The 16,181-nt window shown below is 41.8% G+C and overlaps 1 protein-coding gene and 1 non-coding gene across 2 annotated transcripts in view; both read right to left on the reverse strand.

Annotated features, from left to right (window-relative positions):
• Nucleotides 1-13,151, reverse strand: part of LOC141132490 (protein diaphanous homolog 1-like) — a 57,190-nt gene extending 44,039 nt beyond the window's left edge. The window contains exons 1-4 of the mRNA XM_073620955.1: nucleotides 13,133-13,151; nucleotides 12,952-13,047; nucleotides 1,444-1,538; nucleotides 213-314 (exon numbers count right to left, since the gene is read on the reverse strand). Of these exons, the coding sequence (XP_073477056.1) occupies nucleotides 213-314; nucleotides 1,444-1,515 (174 nt within the window). The 5' untranslated portion in view covers nucleotides 1,516-1,538; nucleotides 12,952-13,047; nucleotides 13,133-13,151. The remainder of the gene's footprint in view (nucleotides 1-212; nucleotides 315-1,443; nucleotides 1,539-12,951; nucleotides 13,048-13,132) is intronic.
• Nucleotides 13,152-15,489: 2,338 nt separating this feature from the next.
• On the reverse strand, nucleotides 15,490-15,680 carry LOC141135794 (U2 spliceosomal RNA). The gene has a single exon (XR_012243645.1). It is a non-coding gene; the product is annotated as a U2 spliceosomal RNA (small nuclear RNA).
• Nucleotides 15,681-16,181: the final 501 nt, after the last annotated feature.

Raw genomic sequence — 16,181 nt, forward strand, 5'->3', positions numbered from 1 at the left:
CCACTAGCGTGCCGCAAAAACAAGCGGAGCTTTAGCTCCAACGGCACAGGTGCTCAATGTGAAAGGGGTCTTAGGGTGCTCATATATTCCTTTTGTCCTTTGGCTCCATGGCAGGATATAAATGTACTCAGGTCAGTGTGGGTACACATATACACCTTGGATATACATAAAAATGTTTTAAAAAAATAACATGCACAAGAACACCTTCTTACCACAACTCCGAATTGCTCTGGCTCTGCCAACTCATTGTACTCATCTTTAAATTCTGCTAACATCTGAATCTGGTCTCCTTCTGGCAACTGCTTCACTAGATTCTTAAGAAAAGAAAAAAAGTGTAGGGGTAATGAACAGTAATTTGACTAAAGGTTCAAAAAACAAAAAAAACAAAAAAATCAAACTTCATTCTAAAATTACAATATGTACTTACTCAAAAGCAACTACTTATCTATAATGTCACATATTTCTCAGGAATTTCCATTTAATGGGCAAAAAATAAATGTGCGCCTTGGGTGCTGGGGTATAAATTTCACAAGACATTATTTCTCTGTTTAAGGTTACCCTCCTTAATGTATTAACAAAGATTTCTGTTTCTTATATGCTTTGGTCTGAGCCCTGGTTCATACCAATGTAGCTTTGATATCGTGCTACTTCAAAGCTGCAAATCGGTGCGTTTTGGATCGCGATTTCATAGCGGCTTGTGACTTAATTTAACAGAGGTCAATGTAAGTCGCAATTAAATCGCAGAAAAGTAGTGTAGGAACCTTTTTGAAAGTCACTATGAACTGAGCCCTGACGATTTGACAGTTCCCATTGCCGAAAATAGGGTGTGACAAATCTCATTAGTGTGAATGAGGGCTAATGGGGAATTTGTGAGATGACTTTGCTGGTTTATTGCACATGACTCAAGCACATCCAATGCACTTCTAAAATAAAAAGAAGAAACATAGTCTACACTAAAGTCAGCACACATACGGTATGTGAATATTCTGTACACAGTGGTGCTACATAGTTAAAAATAGCCAAAAGGTGTGATTAACCGTCCCCCGCCAGGAGAACACAATGGCTCCATGGGAGGGATTCCCCCGTCAAGACTGTGCGTGTTGATTGGGGAATCAAGCAAATTTACTTTCCTGCAACCCGTGGTTGCAAGAAAGAAATTTGTTCGGTCTATGGCCAGACTTACATTGGATGCCCACACTACAGAACATGTGCATATCAAACATGACAGCTACAAACCTATCCACTTGTAATGGAAGAACTAAGAACAGTGTCCATTCTTTCCTACCTCCTAATGCACAATGTAATGTTAATAGCTACCGTACAGATGCAGTTGAACTCCCAAGACGTGTAGACAGCCATTAGCTAAGGACAATCTTGTATTTGCAGAAAGACCACTACATCATATATTCCTATTTTTTTTCAGATGCCTAAAAGCAAACTTACCGAAATCATAGATTCTGTTAGTACTTCTTCATTCACTTCTAGGATGACATTTTTTATCTCTGGATAGGGCATACGGTATGAGCCCAAAAAGATAGCTGTTTAAAAAAATACAATAAAATGACAACGGAAAATAACTTCACAGCTAAAAAGTAAATTATATTGCATATCAGCAAGTTACAATCGTCTGTATGTTATTTGATAACCCACGTAGCCTAAAAGGAGCCTGTGAGATGCCATTACTGAGTCCCATTTGGCTCTTGACCAGTCATCCTGGATCTAGGCTTTACTGGAGTCCCCCCATGCATGGAAGCATTTAGGACAGGAGTTCTGACTTTTTTTCAGGTAGTAATTGGGGTCTGTGTGTTTGTATGGCCAGCAGAAGGAATTAAAAAAAAAATGTATTAAAAAGGTAACATTTTCCACTTGATGGTCCATGATTTAGGTAACATTGCTTTTTGGGGACAAACTGTGCTGGCACTTTATATTCGATCAGTAAACAGGACATTTTACTTAGACTTAGAAGCTGCTTTCTAATTAGATCCATCATGACCCAGTTTGTGGTTTTATCCCCGAAAATACCACTTTGATCCAGCACCCCCAGATACACATTTTGACACTAGGCAGTGAAGCTAGAATAAGGGCATAGACTGCCACTGATTGTGTATTAAATATGAACTGCTGAAGCATGAAACTCATTAATAATGTCTTCTCTTTGGGATCTAGTTATGTTTTCATATATCTCTCTAATCCTCCTAATCAAGCTTCCATTTCTTTTCAAAACTACAGGAGCCATACATAGCCTTTTCTCGGCACAATGGAGCATTAACTATTAGGAATGAAACCAAAAAATATGTAGAAAATGGGATTTTAAAGGTACCCCTGATATAGGAAAAGACATTATCTACTAAAAATATATCAAAGCAGTTTTACAAAAAAAATACGATAAAATGTGAGAACAGTTTTACATTCACAGTCAAAGGTATACATCCTCAACCTAATATTGACAATGAAAAAAACTGTGGTCACCAAGAGTTCAAAGCATAACCACGTCCACATAATTTCAACATGTTTCGCCCAGAAGGCTTCATCAGGAAAATGGACGAGGCTTTTCAATTATTCAACAACAATATTCACGATAAAAACAACCTTGGATGTTCAAAAGAGAAAGAGAAAAAAAAAAAAAAAAAGGTAAATACACAGAAAAAAATAAATAAAACATTCACATTTATGTAACTTGAAAGCTCTTTAGCTTGTGCAACCATAACTCCACCAAAACCACCCTCCAGAAACAAAAACAAAAACAGGAACAAAAACCATCCCACCCCCCATCCCACTCCCCCCCCCCCCCCCCCCCCCAACAAACAAAAAAAAAAACCCAACAACCCCCATCACACAGGCTCACACCCAACCCTCCCCTAATACTCCCACCCAACACAACCACCGCGTCAACTCCATACCTCTGTAATAGAGTTCTGGGGAAGTCGCAGGATACGAGGCATCAACTGAGAGAAGAGGGGAGGAGGGGTGCCCCCAGAAGTGACTCCCCCCTGTGTAGTCCAGATGGTTGCCTGATCACCCGTACGGAGGGATGTATATTCACATGGATGAAAATCATCAAAAGCAAAAAGGATGATTACGGTATCTAACAGATATAATAGATAATAAAATTTCACACATATTACGGGTGAAGAGAGAGGTAGACCACAAGACAAACTAGACAGTGGACACCACTCACCAACCCCCCGAAGAGTATTTGTATTGGGAGCTCATGAGGACTGAATGGCACAATATCAATTGTAAAAAAGCTCCTGTGTAGGTGAAGACAAAGCTGCTCCACGGGTTCTGAAAAAGTATATAAAAAAAAAAAAAAATGCATGTAGCTATATTAAACTTCAATGCGACGAGGAACATATGTACGCTGCAGTTTTAAATCTTCAAGAGCACCTGCCCACCTTGAAAAGATATCACATCGTTATGTAAGAAGCTACGTCACATTTCTATTGGCGCTGCTGAAGGGGCACCCTAAAGTAGTGGGCCACAAAAAATAGTCACTTCCTATGAAAAAAAAAAAAAAATAGATTTGTTTAAAAGGAAATAGAGCACCAAATAGTGGTGCTTTAGTTTACAATTAGACATATCAGAGTGTTGAACCGATTAACGGTCAATGTTTAGTTTTACCTGGTGCCGGCGTCCATGTTTAGCATGAGCTCCCTGACTGCTAGCAAGCATCTGAATGTGTGGGGTTTAAATATCCCTCCCCATGGCCCCAGAATGCTATGCGTGTCATCACACTGCACTGGAGCCAAGCGGACGCAAAGAAGAGGTTCCTGGTCCAAGGACTAATGACCCGGAACCGGAAACGACAGACAGGAAGTAAAACTACTTCCTGTGTGCCCAAAACAGCACTAAGACTCCCTTTGGAGACAGTGCTGAGCCAAGAAGAAAAACTTGGACAGTTGGAAAGATGGCTGTGGGATACGGTTATACCGGTATGCCAAGGACTATAAGGAGACCACAAGGCGGGCGCATACCGGGTTGGCAACCCCCAGGAAAGAAAAGCCCAAGGGGGATGTGTGTCCAACCTAGTATACACCCTTGGACGTCCATACGGGGATCAAATGGCACTGAACTAGGGGGGTAAAAACGAGGGAAAATAGAGCCTGGGGAGGGGTTAAAAAAAAAAAAAAAGGGAAAGAGGGGTTCCCCAAGGTTTGGGTGTGGTCATGATTGCACATTACAATGATTTGTCTACAACATTGCACCACTAATTTACATCCACATATGAAAAGCTGTATCAATATGCATATCATTGCAGCTGACTCAATATATGTTAGTATCCCTTTTCTAAAAGATGTATTGTTTCTAATAGAGGCAATTCTGGCCTAGACAACTAATCCAGAATTAGTCGCGAGAGGAATAGTAAGCGTCTGGTGATCCCATGATATTCAAACGCAGTAAATGTTAACAAAACAAGGGAAGGGAAGACACTCAATGGGGCACATGCTCCCAAGGAGACAGAAGTGACCAGATCACAAAAGGGGGGATATTTATAGAAAAGGCTTATAGCTAATCCCCTCATTGAGGCCGGGGGACCGAGTAGCCTGTAAACAATAGATCCATCTCGTCTCCAATTGGAGAAGTTTATTATCTATATCACCTCCTCGTTCATGTTCTGGTATGTGTTCAAGGCTGAAAAAGCCGATAACTTTTAAATCGAAATTGTGGTATAGCCCCACATGGCGGCTAATAGGTGTTTCCATCCTATGTTTGGAGATAAGGGACACATGGTCCCTGATTCTACAAAAAAGTAGGCGCTTAGTTTTTCCCACGTAAAATGCCCCGCAATGACATTTCATTAGGTATACTGAACCAACCGATTGACAGTTTGTTCTATGTTTGGGGGTCCAGATGTTATTGTTGGGAAGGGTAACATTGTTCCCTTCTAAAATGAAGGGACAATAGTTGCATCTGCCACAAGGGTAGGTGCCTGGTGATTTAGACTTGAGTACAGTCTGATTGCGATAGTGGCTACTCACTAGACTATCCCTCAAGGAGCGAGAGCGTTTGAAGGTGATCTCTGGATAGGGTCTAACGAATTTGGAAATTTTTTGATCAGCTGCCAATAGGTAACAGAACTTTTTATAGATATGTCGCACCTTTGCGTGTTGTCTATTATATTTGGTAATCACTCTTGTTGATGTTGATACTTTATCTCGTCTGGGTTTGTATAGCAACAGTTGTCTATTCTCGTTTTTTACCCTGTTGAATGCTTTTTTCAGACATGTTTTACTATATCCTCTGGCTAGGAGGCGATCGCGTAGCAGGTTTGCCTCCTTTTGGAAGTCTGTATCCAATGTGCAATTGCGTTTCAGGCGCAAGAATTGACTGAAAGGGATGCTTTTGATTAGTTTTTCAGGGTGTGAACTGCTGGCATGCAGTAAGCTGTTGCCTGCTGACGGTTTGCGATATAGTGTGGAACAGAGCATTCCTGTTTCATTTATAAAGATTTCTACATCTAAGAAAGTAATTTTTGACTGGTCGAACGTGTAAGTAAACTTAAGATTGTATGTGTTCACCTGTAGACCCACCAGGAACTCTAGTAGTTGTTCTTTTGATCCTGCCCACACCATAAAAACATCATCTATGTATCGATGCCATGATACAATCTTACCTATAAACTCTGCTTTGGATTCATCAAAGAAAAGGTCTCGTTCCCACCCCCCCAGGTACAGGTTTGCATAGGAGGGGGCACATTTTGCCCCCATTGCCACGCCCTGTACCTGGAGGTAGTGGGAACCCTTAAACACAAAAATATTGTGTGTAAGTATAAAATTAAGAATTTCAATCACAAATTCGTTATACTTCCACGAGTCAAGATCTCGTTCATTCAAGAATTATCGCACAACCTCCACACCTCTGGTATGGGGTATGGAGTTGTACAAGGCCTCTATATCGATCGCAACTAGCCAACATCCCTGAGGTAGCTGTAATCCATCCAATCTTTTCAATAACTCAATGGTATCCTTAACAAAGGAAAAAAGTCCCTTTACGTGGGGGTATAAATACTCGTCCACTAGTTGGCTGGCCTTTTCTGTCAGGGATCCGCACCCCGAAATAATCGGTCGGCCTGGGGGATTCTGTAGGTTTTTGTGCACTTTAGGCAGTGCGTAGAATGTTGGAGTCACCGGATTGGTAGAGTCCAAGAATTTTAGTGTGTTAGAGTCAATGACCCCCCTGTAGTGCGCCTTAGCCGGAATGTCCTTATAAAGTTTCATGTAATAATTAACGTGAGATTTGGGTACTGGTCTGTACCAGTCAGTATTACGTATGATATCAAAACACATTTGCTCATATTGTTTTGTATCCATCCTTTTGTGATCTGGTCACTTCTGTCTCCTTGGGAGCATGTGCCCCATTGAGTGTCTTCCCTTCCCTTGTTTTGTTAACATTTACTGCGTTTGAATATCATGGGATCACCAGATGCTTACTATTCCTCTCGCGACTAATTCTGGATTAGTTGTCTAGGCCAGAATTGCCTCTATTAGAAACAATACATCTTTTAGAAAAGGGATACTAACATATATTGAGTCAGCTGCAATGATATGCATATTGATATATTTTTTTTACCCCTCCCCAGGCTCTATTTTCCCTCGTTTTTACCCCCCCCCCCCCAGTTCAGTGCCATTTGATCCCCGTATGGGCGCCCAAGGGTTTATACTAGGTTGGACACACATCCCCCTTGGGCTTTTCTTTCCTGGGGGTTGCCAACCCGGTATGCGCCCGCCTTGTGGTCTCCTTATAGTCCTTGGCATACCGGTATAACCGTATCCCACAGCCATCTTTCCAACTGTCCAAGTTTTTCTTCTTGGCTCAGCACTGTCTCCAAAGGGAGTCTTAGTGTTGTTTTGGGCACACAGGAAGTAGTTTTACTTCCTGTCTGTCGTTTCTGGTTCCGGGTCATTAGTCCTTGGACCAGGAACCTCTTCTTTGCGTCCGCTTGGCTCCAGTGCAGTGTGATGACACGCACAGCATTCTGGGGCCATGGGGAGGGATATTTAAACCCCACACATTCAGATGCTTGCTAGCAGTCAGGGAGCTCATGCTAAACATGGACGCCATCACCAGGTAAAACTAAACATTGACCGTTAATCGGTTCAACACTCTGTGATATGTCTAATTGTAAACTAAAGCACCACTTTTTGGTGCTCTATTTCCTTTTAAACAAATCTATTTTTTTTTTTTTTCATAGGAAGTGACTATTTTTTGTGGCCCACTACTTTAGGGTGCCCCTTCAGCAGCGCCAATAGAAATGTGACGTAGCTTCTTACATAACGATGTGATATCTTTTCAAGGTGAGCAGGTGCTCTTGAAGATTTAAAACTGCAGCGTACATATGTTCCTCGTCGCATTGAAGTTTAATATAGCTACATGCATTTTTTTTTTTTATATACTTTTTCAGAACCCGTGGAGCAGCTTTGTCTTCACCTACACAGGAGCTTTTTTACAATTGATATTGTGCCATTCAGTCCTCATGAGCTCCCAATACAAATACTCTTCGGGGGGGTTGGTGAGTGGTGTCCACTGTCTAGTTTGTCTTGTGGTCTACCTCTCTCTTCACCCGTAATATGTGTGAAATTTTATTATCTATGATATCTGTTACAGATACCGTAATCATCCTTTTTGCTTTTGATGATTTTCATCCATGTGAATATACATCCCTCCCTACGGGTGATCAGGCATCCATCTGGACTACACAGGGGGGGGTCACTTCTGGGGGCACCCCTCCTCCCCTCTTCTCTCAGTTGACGCCTCGTATCCTGCGACTTCCCCAGAACTCTATTACAGAGGTATGGAGTTGACGCGGTGGTTGTGTTGGGTGGGAGTATTAGGGGAGGGTTGGGTGTGAGCCTGTGTGATGGGGGTTGTTGGGTGTTTTTTTTTATTATTTTTTTTGTTTGTTGGGGGGGGGGGGGGGGGAGGGATGGGGTGGGATGGTTTTTGTTCCTGTTTTTGTTTCTGGAGGGTGGTTTTGGTGGAGTTATGGTTGCACAAGCTAAAGAGCTTTCAAGTTACATAAATGTGAATGTTTTATGTATTTTTTTCTGTGTATTTACCTTTTTTTTTTTTTTTCTCTTCCTCTTTTGAACATCCAAGGTTGTTTTTATCGTGAATATTGTTGTTGAATAATTAAAAAGCCTCGTCCATTTTCCTGATGAAGCCTTCTGGGCGAAACATGTTGAAATTATGTGGACGTGGTTATGCTTTGAACTCTTGGTGACCACGGTTTTTTTCATTGTCAATATTAGGTTGAGGATGTATACCTTTGACTGTGAATGTAAAACTGTTCTCACATTTTATTGTATATTTTTTTGTAAAACTGCTTTAATAAATATTTGATATATTTTTAGTAGATAATGTCTTTTCCTATATCAGGGGTACCTTTAAAATCCCATTTTCTACATATTTTTTGGTTTACTACTTCAGGGATGATGGTACATATATAAAAAACGTTTATAAACACTGATCTCTACCCATATAGCCTATTAGGAATGAAAGAGGACAGAGTGGTGTAGGGCTTACTTTATTGATAACAACGTTGGAAGTGCTTGTTAACCCAGAAAGTTTCATATTTATGCTTGAATTTCAGATCATTCCTGCTAAATCACCATGAAATTTGAGCTGTGGTTGGTCCTAAGAGCCAAACAGCAACTGCATCCAATCAGGTGCGGTCTGATTTTAGGTATTACAAGAGTTGTGAGAATGTGGCTCCCAGGATCAATAGCTGACAGGGGACATTCCTCCATCAATGCTGTTCAGTGTGGATGGAGGAATCTATTTCTATCTGGGTGAAATGAGAGAAATTGTGGGGTGTTTTGTATAACCATTTAAGAATATCTGTGTGCATTAGGTGCCAATCCATCCCTTTATGGGTGAGATAAAAAAAACGAGGTGTTAACCATGTTTGTGAAGCTACTGACTGGCAGGGTATATCATGGCACGGTATATTACGGAGAAGATTTGCTTAGTTTCCAGCTTTCTGTTCCAGTCTAAGTATAACTGGAAAGCCTTGAATTGAAATATGATTTATTTTTCTTTTAACATTTGTTCGCATGTATGGCCCAAACTTGTTGCAGTTTTAGTGGCAAAAATAAAACATTGTTTCTTTTTAAGGGCCCTTGCACACAGGTCCCAAAAAATGCCATGTTGAGCATTCAAGCATTTTTTTTATTTTTTATCTGAACTCAGCCTATTGCTTTCAATGGACCTGGATGCACAGATGACTAAATATCAGTAGACTAGCGCCACGTTTATGTTACTGATTATTATACATGCACCCCCCTCCCCTCCCATATTATATAGCATGGTGGGAGCGAGAAGAATTTTTAGGTGCATACAGTGATATGTATACATCAGTATTGTGTGTGTAAACTTCGGGCACAAAAAAGAAATGTACTCTTGCAGTAAGGCCCCCCTTCCAAAAATAAAGGTTAAATGCCCTTTAAGTGTAGGGTGCTGCAGAAGAGGCTGTATTACCCGTCTCCTCGCATCAGCAGGCTCTCTCGATCCTTGTGACTGATTCACTGCATAAGCCTCCTCTGTAAGCTACCCCAGCTTCAGTTGCATGATTGCCTCAACTACATACAATAGCAGGTTAATAGCCCTACACTGTAATGATGCCACAGATGCTCTGGCCATAGACGAGCTGCACGAAGAAGGGAAGAGCATTGGAGTCTGCTATAGTGGGGGGGGGGGGTCAGATAAGTAACACAGACTCTTCTACAACCCCCTAGACTTAATAGGCATTTAACCCTTGCGCTGTGGGGGGCCACAACAAGGGTTTTTTTTTATGTTTCTGAAGGAAAAGCGGGGTTGAACTACCTTAATAGTATTACATAACATTACAAACTTCTGTTATAATAACCAATTACAAAGCAAAGCTGCCCAAATTGAGTTTAGGGCTGAAATTTGTTGCATTTTTCTTTCCAAAAAAAAAACACACACACACACACACAGACCATTTACAGCCAGGCACTATCCACTGGAAAAAAAATGGTCTCTGTTAAGAGAAATTACTATTCTTTCTTTTCCAGGCATTGACACGTGCTGGGTTCTTCATCTTCAAACACTATACACACATTGCAGGCTGCTGGCAGAAAAGCAGGTGTAAGGCAGTTTGATCTGAAGTTAAACTTTTTTTATGCCCCTGAATAACAGCTGGAAGATATTCTATTGAACTTCTCCACCATCTGCTGCACCACGCTACTTTTGAAAAGTATACTTATACGAAATTAAAAAAAACATCCTTCTAAGTGCACTGAATGAAGGACTTTGAATAGTGCTTATTCAATGGCTGTCACAAAATAACAGTTCATAGTTCAGGGTTAGCAAGCACAGTGTGTAGCATAAAGGGAATCTCTGCATGCTTATAATAGACCATTTTCCACAGTGTGCACAAATGCCCTTTCAAAGGCAATGTAAAACAAATTAAATGTAATGCACATTTATTAGAAAATGTGATTATTATATTAAAAACTATTGCTTTTATTTGATATTTGCATTAGCTAGCATAAGAGGTCATAAGTACTAAATGGATAATCAGAATGCAGAAACATCCATTAATGTCAGTGCTGCAACACCAAGAAAAGGACACAATTAAAATTAAACTATATTTACATTATAATTCAGGCATGTCAGGATGAAAGGCCTTAATTGTTCTAAGGTTTTCCATAACTGTCCAGAACCATTCAGCCGATGTTCCTAAATGGAGTAACCCCGAGCAAACTCAAGGTGAGGACTGAGCCGTGTGGATGTTTTCTAGTAGACCATCAGAGCCACTGGACGTGTACACCTACGGCATCAGAGAAAAGCACACTGTGCCATGAGGTTTAATTTCCTATTTTAAAAAAAAGGGAATGATGCTGTCATCATGTGTGAGGAATGATGCTGTCATCATGTGTGAGCCTTGAAGACCCATCAGCAAGTCTGGACAAAGATAGGTAAGCCAGCACACTTCACTGGAAAAGTTGAGAACAGAGTCATATTGGTAGGCAGAGGTGGTAGGCCATGTGACAATCTTTTGCTAGCCAACAGCAATCCTGTCCTTATCACATGAACAGAAGGCATAAAATATCCATAAGTACAAATTTGTACCCAATTCCTTTCAGTAGTAACATGAAAAAATACCACATTCACAGAAAAGATGTGCATCCAGGCCTGGCAGACTAAATGCCTAGATACAGAGATGAAAAGGGGCCTTTAGAATTTTGTTTTAATTTCAAGGTGAATAATGGTATAGCAGACGCTCAGAGTCTGCTATACCCCTCTGCCAATCCCTCCATTGGCTGCTACTCAGTCACCGAATTCAAGATACTAACTATAACTTACAAAGCCATCCACAACCTGGCCCCCAGCTACATCTCTAACCTAGTCTCAAAATACCAACCTAATCATTCTCTTTGCTCCTCCCAAGACCTCCTGCTCTCAAACTCCCTTGTCACCTCATCCCATGCTCGTCTTCAGGACTTCTCCAGAGCCTCTGCCATCCTCTGGAATGCTCTACTCCAATCTGTCTGATTTTCTTCTGCTTTATCCACTTTCAGACAATCCCTGAAAACTAATTTCTTCAGAGAAGCCTATCTGGCCCCCACCTAACACCTGTACATTTATCTTCTCAATCAGCACATCGCCCACAGATATTACCTCTTGTATCTCTTGACCTTCCCTCTTAGATTGTCAGCTCTAAGGAGCAGGGCCCTCTGATTCCTACTGTATTAAAGTGTATTGTATTTGTACTGTCTACCCTCAAGTTGTAAAGCGCTACGTAAACTGTTGGCGCTATATAAATCCTGTATAATAATAATAACCCAAAACAAAATGTAATGTTCCTTAAGGCTGGATTTACACAAGTCTGGTGCGAATTCCAGCTCCGTTCTCTGTGCGAAGAGAAAAAGCAGCTGTTCAGCGCTTCCTCTCAGTTGTACCTGCGGATCGGCTGAGCAGGGAGAGGGGGGAGGTGTATTGAGGAGGGGGAGAGAATGTCCTCAAGCAGTGTAAGCTGCATCCAAGTCGCATAGGTGTGAACCCAACCTTAAAGTATAACTTACAGCAAAACTTTTTTTCTTAGTTTTAGGTAGAGCGGAGAGGTATTAAAACACCTGTTTATATATATATATATATATATATATATATATATATATTTCTATATTATGTCTGTGTTCCCATTAGGGGGACTCACTCTCTCTATTTGTCCTGCTGGCCATTATCACTAAAAGTGACAGTAAAAGTAAATGCAAAATGTGGTCACCAGAACAGGAATAGAGCAGAACCCTTCCAATGGGGACATGGCTTCTGGTGACTACCAGGGCTTCCCTTTACTTTTAAGGGATTTCCTCTCACTTCACGCTGCTATGGGACAGGAAGTGAAGGGAAATATCCTCAATGAAACAAATGGTCTTACTCCTATCAAAAATGAAAAAAAGGTTTTGCCTTAATTTCTAATTTAATACACCACCATACAGAGGGCTCACATCACCACAGAGCTGCATGTTACAGACATGCACAGGCAAACATCAGAAGATAACACTTTTCCTCTTGATAATTACCTCTGCATGTGATGAAGATCAAAAAAAGCAGGTTATGCATTATATGGGGGAATTGGTTATGCCGTATTTAGATGACCACAGATCTCACATGTTATAATATCCCAATAATTGCATGAGATGATGATTTGCATCTATGGGTAACCACAAAACACTTAGGAGGAAACAGGGATCAAACTGGTTTAAAAACCTTGCTTGATCCCTACAGCTTTCTTCAACTTACAGGTTTGCATGCATCTTCCCTTTCCTTTCCCAGCCAAATGGTTACATCATGTCTGTGCTACGGTCAGCTTTAGCTCTCCTAAGTATGATGATAAGGTGATGCAGAGGAACAAATAGTTTTCACAACCTAATACACAGATTGTGAATGGCAGAGAGGAAACTAATTTGAAAAAAAAAACAGACTTACATAAATTCTGGGCAGTTTTTTGATCCAATACTTTAAGTTCTTTAATTTTCTTCTTCGGTGCAGCTTTCTTATCCTCTCCCTCTTGATCTTTCTTGGCTGCAGATGAAACAGAAACAATAACATTAGCAGAAACATACGCAGTCAATAGCAAATAGATTTCACAAATGTATTTGTATTCCACCTCTTCTCAAAGTAAAGATCAATGTACACAAAGAAAACCACAATTACAATGTCTTCAATCTAAGCACACCCCAATAATTCATCTATAGAGATACTGTACACACAGGTGCACACCTATATGCCTCATTCTCAAATTTACAGAACGTGTTAGGTCAGATTTAACCATTAACTCTTTTCTGTACTGTTGGCTAAGATTTAAAACATTAAAGACTAATTTTTTTTGTTTAAAAATAACAAAACATGTTATACTCCTGGCCCTGCCCTCCTTCCTAGTGCCCCCACGGCAAGCAGCTTGCTATGGGGCCCCCCTCTCTCTCCTCATTGGCTCATTGACTTTGACTGACAGCAGCGGGAGCCAATAGGGCTCGCTGCTATGTCTCAGCCAATCAGGAGGCAGAGGATAAAGAAGGCACTACGGCGCTACTTTAATATCGGGGGAAGGGGGGGGTGTATCAATCAAAAAGGAACTACAGGACAAATGGGCAGGTGAGAAACAAGTGGAGGCAGCTCCTCTGATAGATAGGTCCCAAATACCTATATGAGGTACAAGTCGAGTAAGAGGGCGCCAACCTTCTGGGGTTAAAAATGGACAAATATGGATGGAAAAAAACAAGATAAGAGACAATGATGAAAAAAAAACTCTCACTCACTTTTGGGAGTGAAGATAGTGCATGTCATCTGAGGAGCACTGGCTCTGTGGAGGGCAGCTGATATGTGTGAGATGGAGATGTCTATGGTGCGATGGTATGGAGATGGGACGTCAGGCTGCTCGGGCGGATGTCAGTGGCTGCAGATGAGATGTCAGGCTGCTAAGGTGGATGACGGTGGCTGTGTATGAAGTGTCAAGCTACTTGATCGCCGACAGCAGATGCAGATGGAGTACGTCAGCGCCTCCAGGTGAAGTGTCAGGTTGATCAGAGGGTGACGATGGCTGCGGTTTGAGGTGCCAGGCAACTCGGAGGATGGTGGCTGAGGATGGCTGGTGCGAGCTCTCAGGCAGCGTGGCCGCTTCAGGATGTGGTATGGCGGCACTGTATAGCGAGGGGGGTAAAAGCTGTGCTGAGCTGCTGTCTGATCAACAGTTACTGTGGTGCATCAGCGTCCTGGACCTGTCAGCCTGCTCGGAAAGGGTCGGCTGGGCATGGGTCTTCGCAGGGTGACAGGGCTCCACCCCTTTGTCAAACCAATAGTTATGGCTTTTACCCCTCTATGGTGTGCCACCATCCCACATCCTAAAACAGCCATGCTACCCAAGCACTCACACCAGTCATCTGCAGCCACCATCCTCCGAGTTGCCTGGCACCTTAAACGGCAGCCATCGTCACCCTCTGATCAGCCTGACACTTCACCTGGAGCCACTGACATACTCCATCTTCAGACGCTGTCATCCACCACCACAGCCCGACACTTCATCTGCAGTCAGCGATCAAGTAGCCTAACACTTCATCCTCAGCCTGACATTTCATCCGCAGCCGATGACATCCGCCCGAGCAGCCGGACATCCCATCTGCAGACTCCATACCATCGCACCATAGACATCTCTGTCTCACCTATATCAGCCGCCCTCCACAGAGCCAGAGTGAGATCCACCGTTCTTCAGATGACATGCACTATCTTCACTCCCAAAAGTGAGTGTTTTTTCATAATTATTTTCACCCTCTTATCTTGTTGTTTATCCATCCATATCTGTCTATTTTTTTACCCCAGAAGGTTGGCGCACTCTGCCTCTACTCATAATCAGGAGAGAGTGTCCCGGACAGCAGATGCTCTCGTTCAACATCGTTGGATCGAGACGGGGATCAGGTAAGTATTAAGGGGCTGCACACAGGTTTTTCTTTTTCATCTTAATGCATTAGGATAAAAAACCTTCTGCCTTTAGAACCACTTTAAAAGTACACTTCAGAGCAACAAACTGAACACAGCAATTTATCTAGGAAAAGGTTACTGGGAATCTGCTGAGACAGTCACTGCACACCAGGAATTTATACAAATTATTGATTATTTAGAAAAAAAAATATTCCTAACTTTACTTCAAGCACTCTGCAGTCTAGAGAGTCAAACTTAGATACTGATTATTACTGCTGATTATTACTAGAATTTAAACAGAAGATCCTAAAGCAATCAAATACTCCCAATCTTAGGCCTCTTTCACACGGGGTGGACTCAGTTTTGATCAGGAGATCTGTCCACTGATCCCCTGCTGATCAGAGAAAAGTGGGCAGATGACAGACTCCACTTTCTGTCTACACCCAACTGCCCTCCGATCTGATCTGCCTAGATGGAGGACGACAGATCCCCTTCCTTTTTTTAGCAGACCGGATCGGAGTGGAGATAGGCAGGTGAAAATTTTTTTTTTTTTTTTGGTGCACCGGTCCTGGAGGTACTGCAATACCAGGTCGATGCGTGGAGTGGACAGAGCAAGCTCTTCTTCCATCTCCCTGTTCTAAAAATCCATTTAATATATGGTCCCCAGATAGGGGACGTATCAGATATTAAACTGATAAGAACAGATACTACACTTGATCTTAGCCAAAAGGCCGAGAAGCGATAGGCAGGTGAAAATTGACACAGGTCTGTTTACACCAGCCAGTCCATAGGGGTGAATGGAACGACTGATCAGGTCTATCTGAAAAACCAACAAGTGGACCTGATCAAATGGCCATGTGAAAGGGGCCTTAATCTACAATATTCATGATTTTCTGATGGGTAAACGACAATACCTTTCTCCCACATATAAAGTCTTTGTAGCTAAACTTTCAACAATAATTACAATGGAAGCTCAAATTCTGAAAGATGTAAGCAATGATGAACCATGCATGGTTTATGGATTAACAGAATCACTTTGAGCACTATTCCACTGGCAATAAAACTTCTGTCCTGAGGTGTGTAATTCATTGCAGTCTCTGGAGGGAGGACAATACCAGCAAGGATCTCAAAGCGTGTCCTGGGGATTTCTACAAGAATGGGTAGGTTCTTCCTTTCTAACCGATGGCAGACCTGCCCATAGCCAAGCATACAAAACACAGCTAAACTGGAAAACTCCCAGACTA

This window comes from Aquarana catesbeiana, linkage group LG03 (genome assembly GCF_042186555.1).
Source record: "Aquarana catesbeiana isolate 2022-GZ linkage group LG03, ASM4218655v1, whole genome shotgun sequence".
NCBI classification, from domain to species: domain Eukaryota; kingdom Metazoa; phylum Chordata; class Amphibia; order Anura; family Ranidae; genus Aquarana; species Aquarana catesbeiana.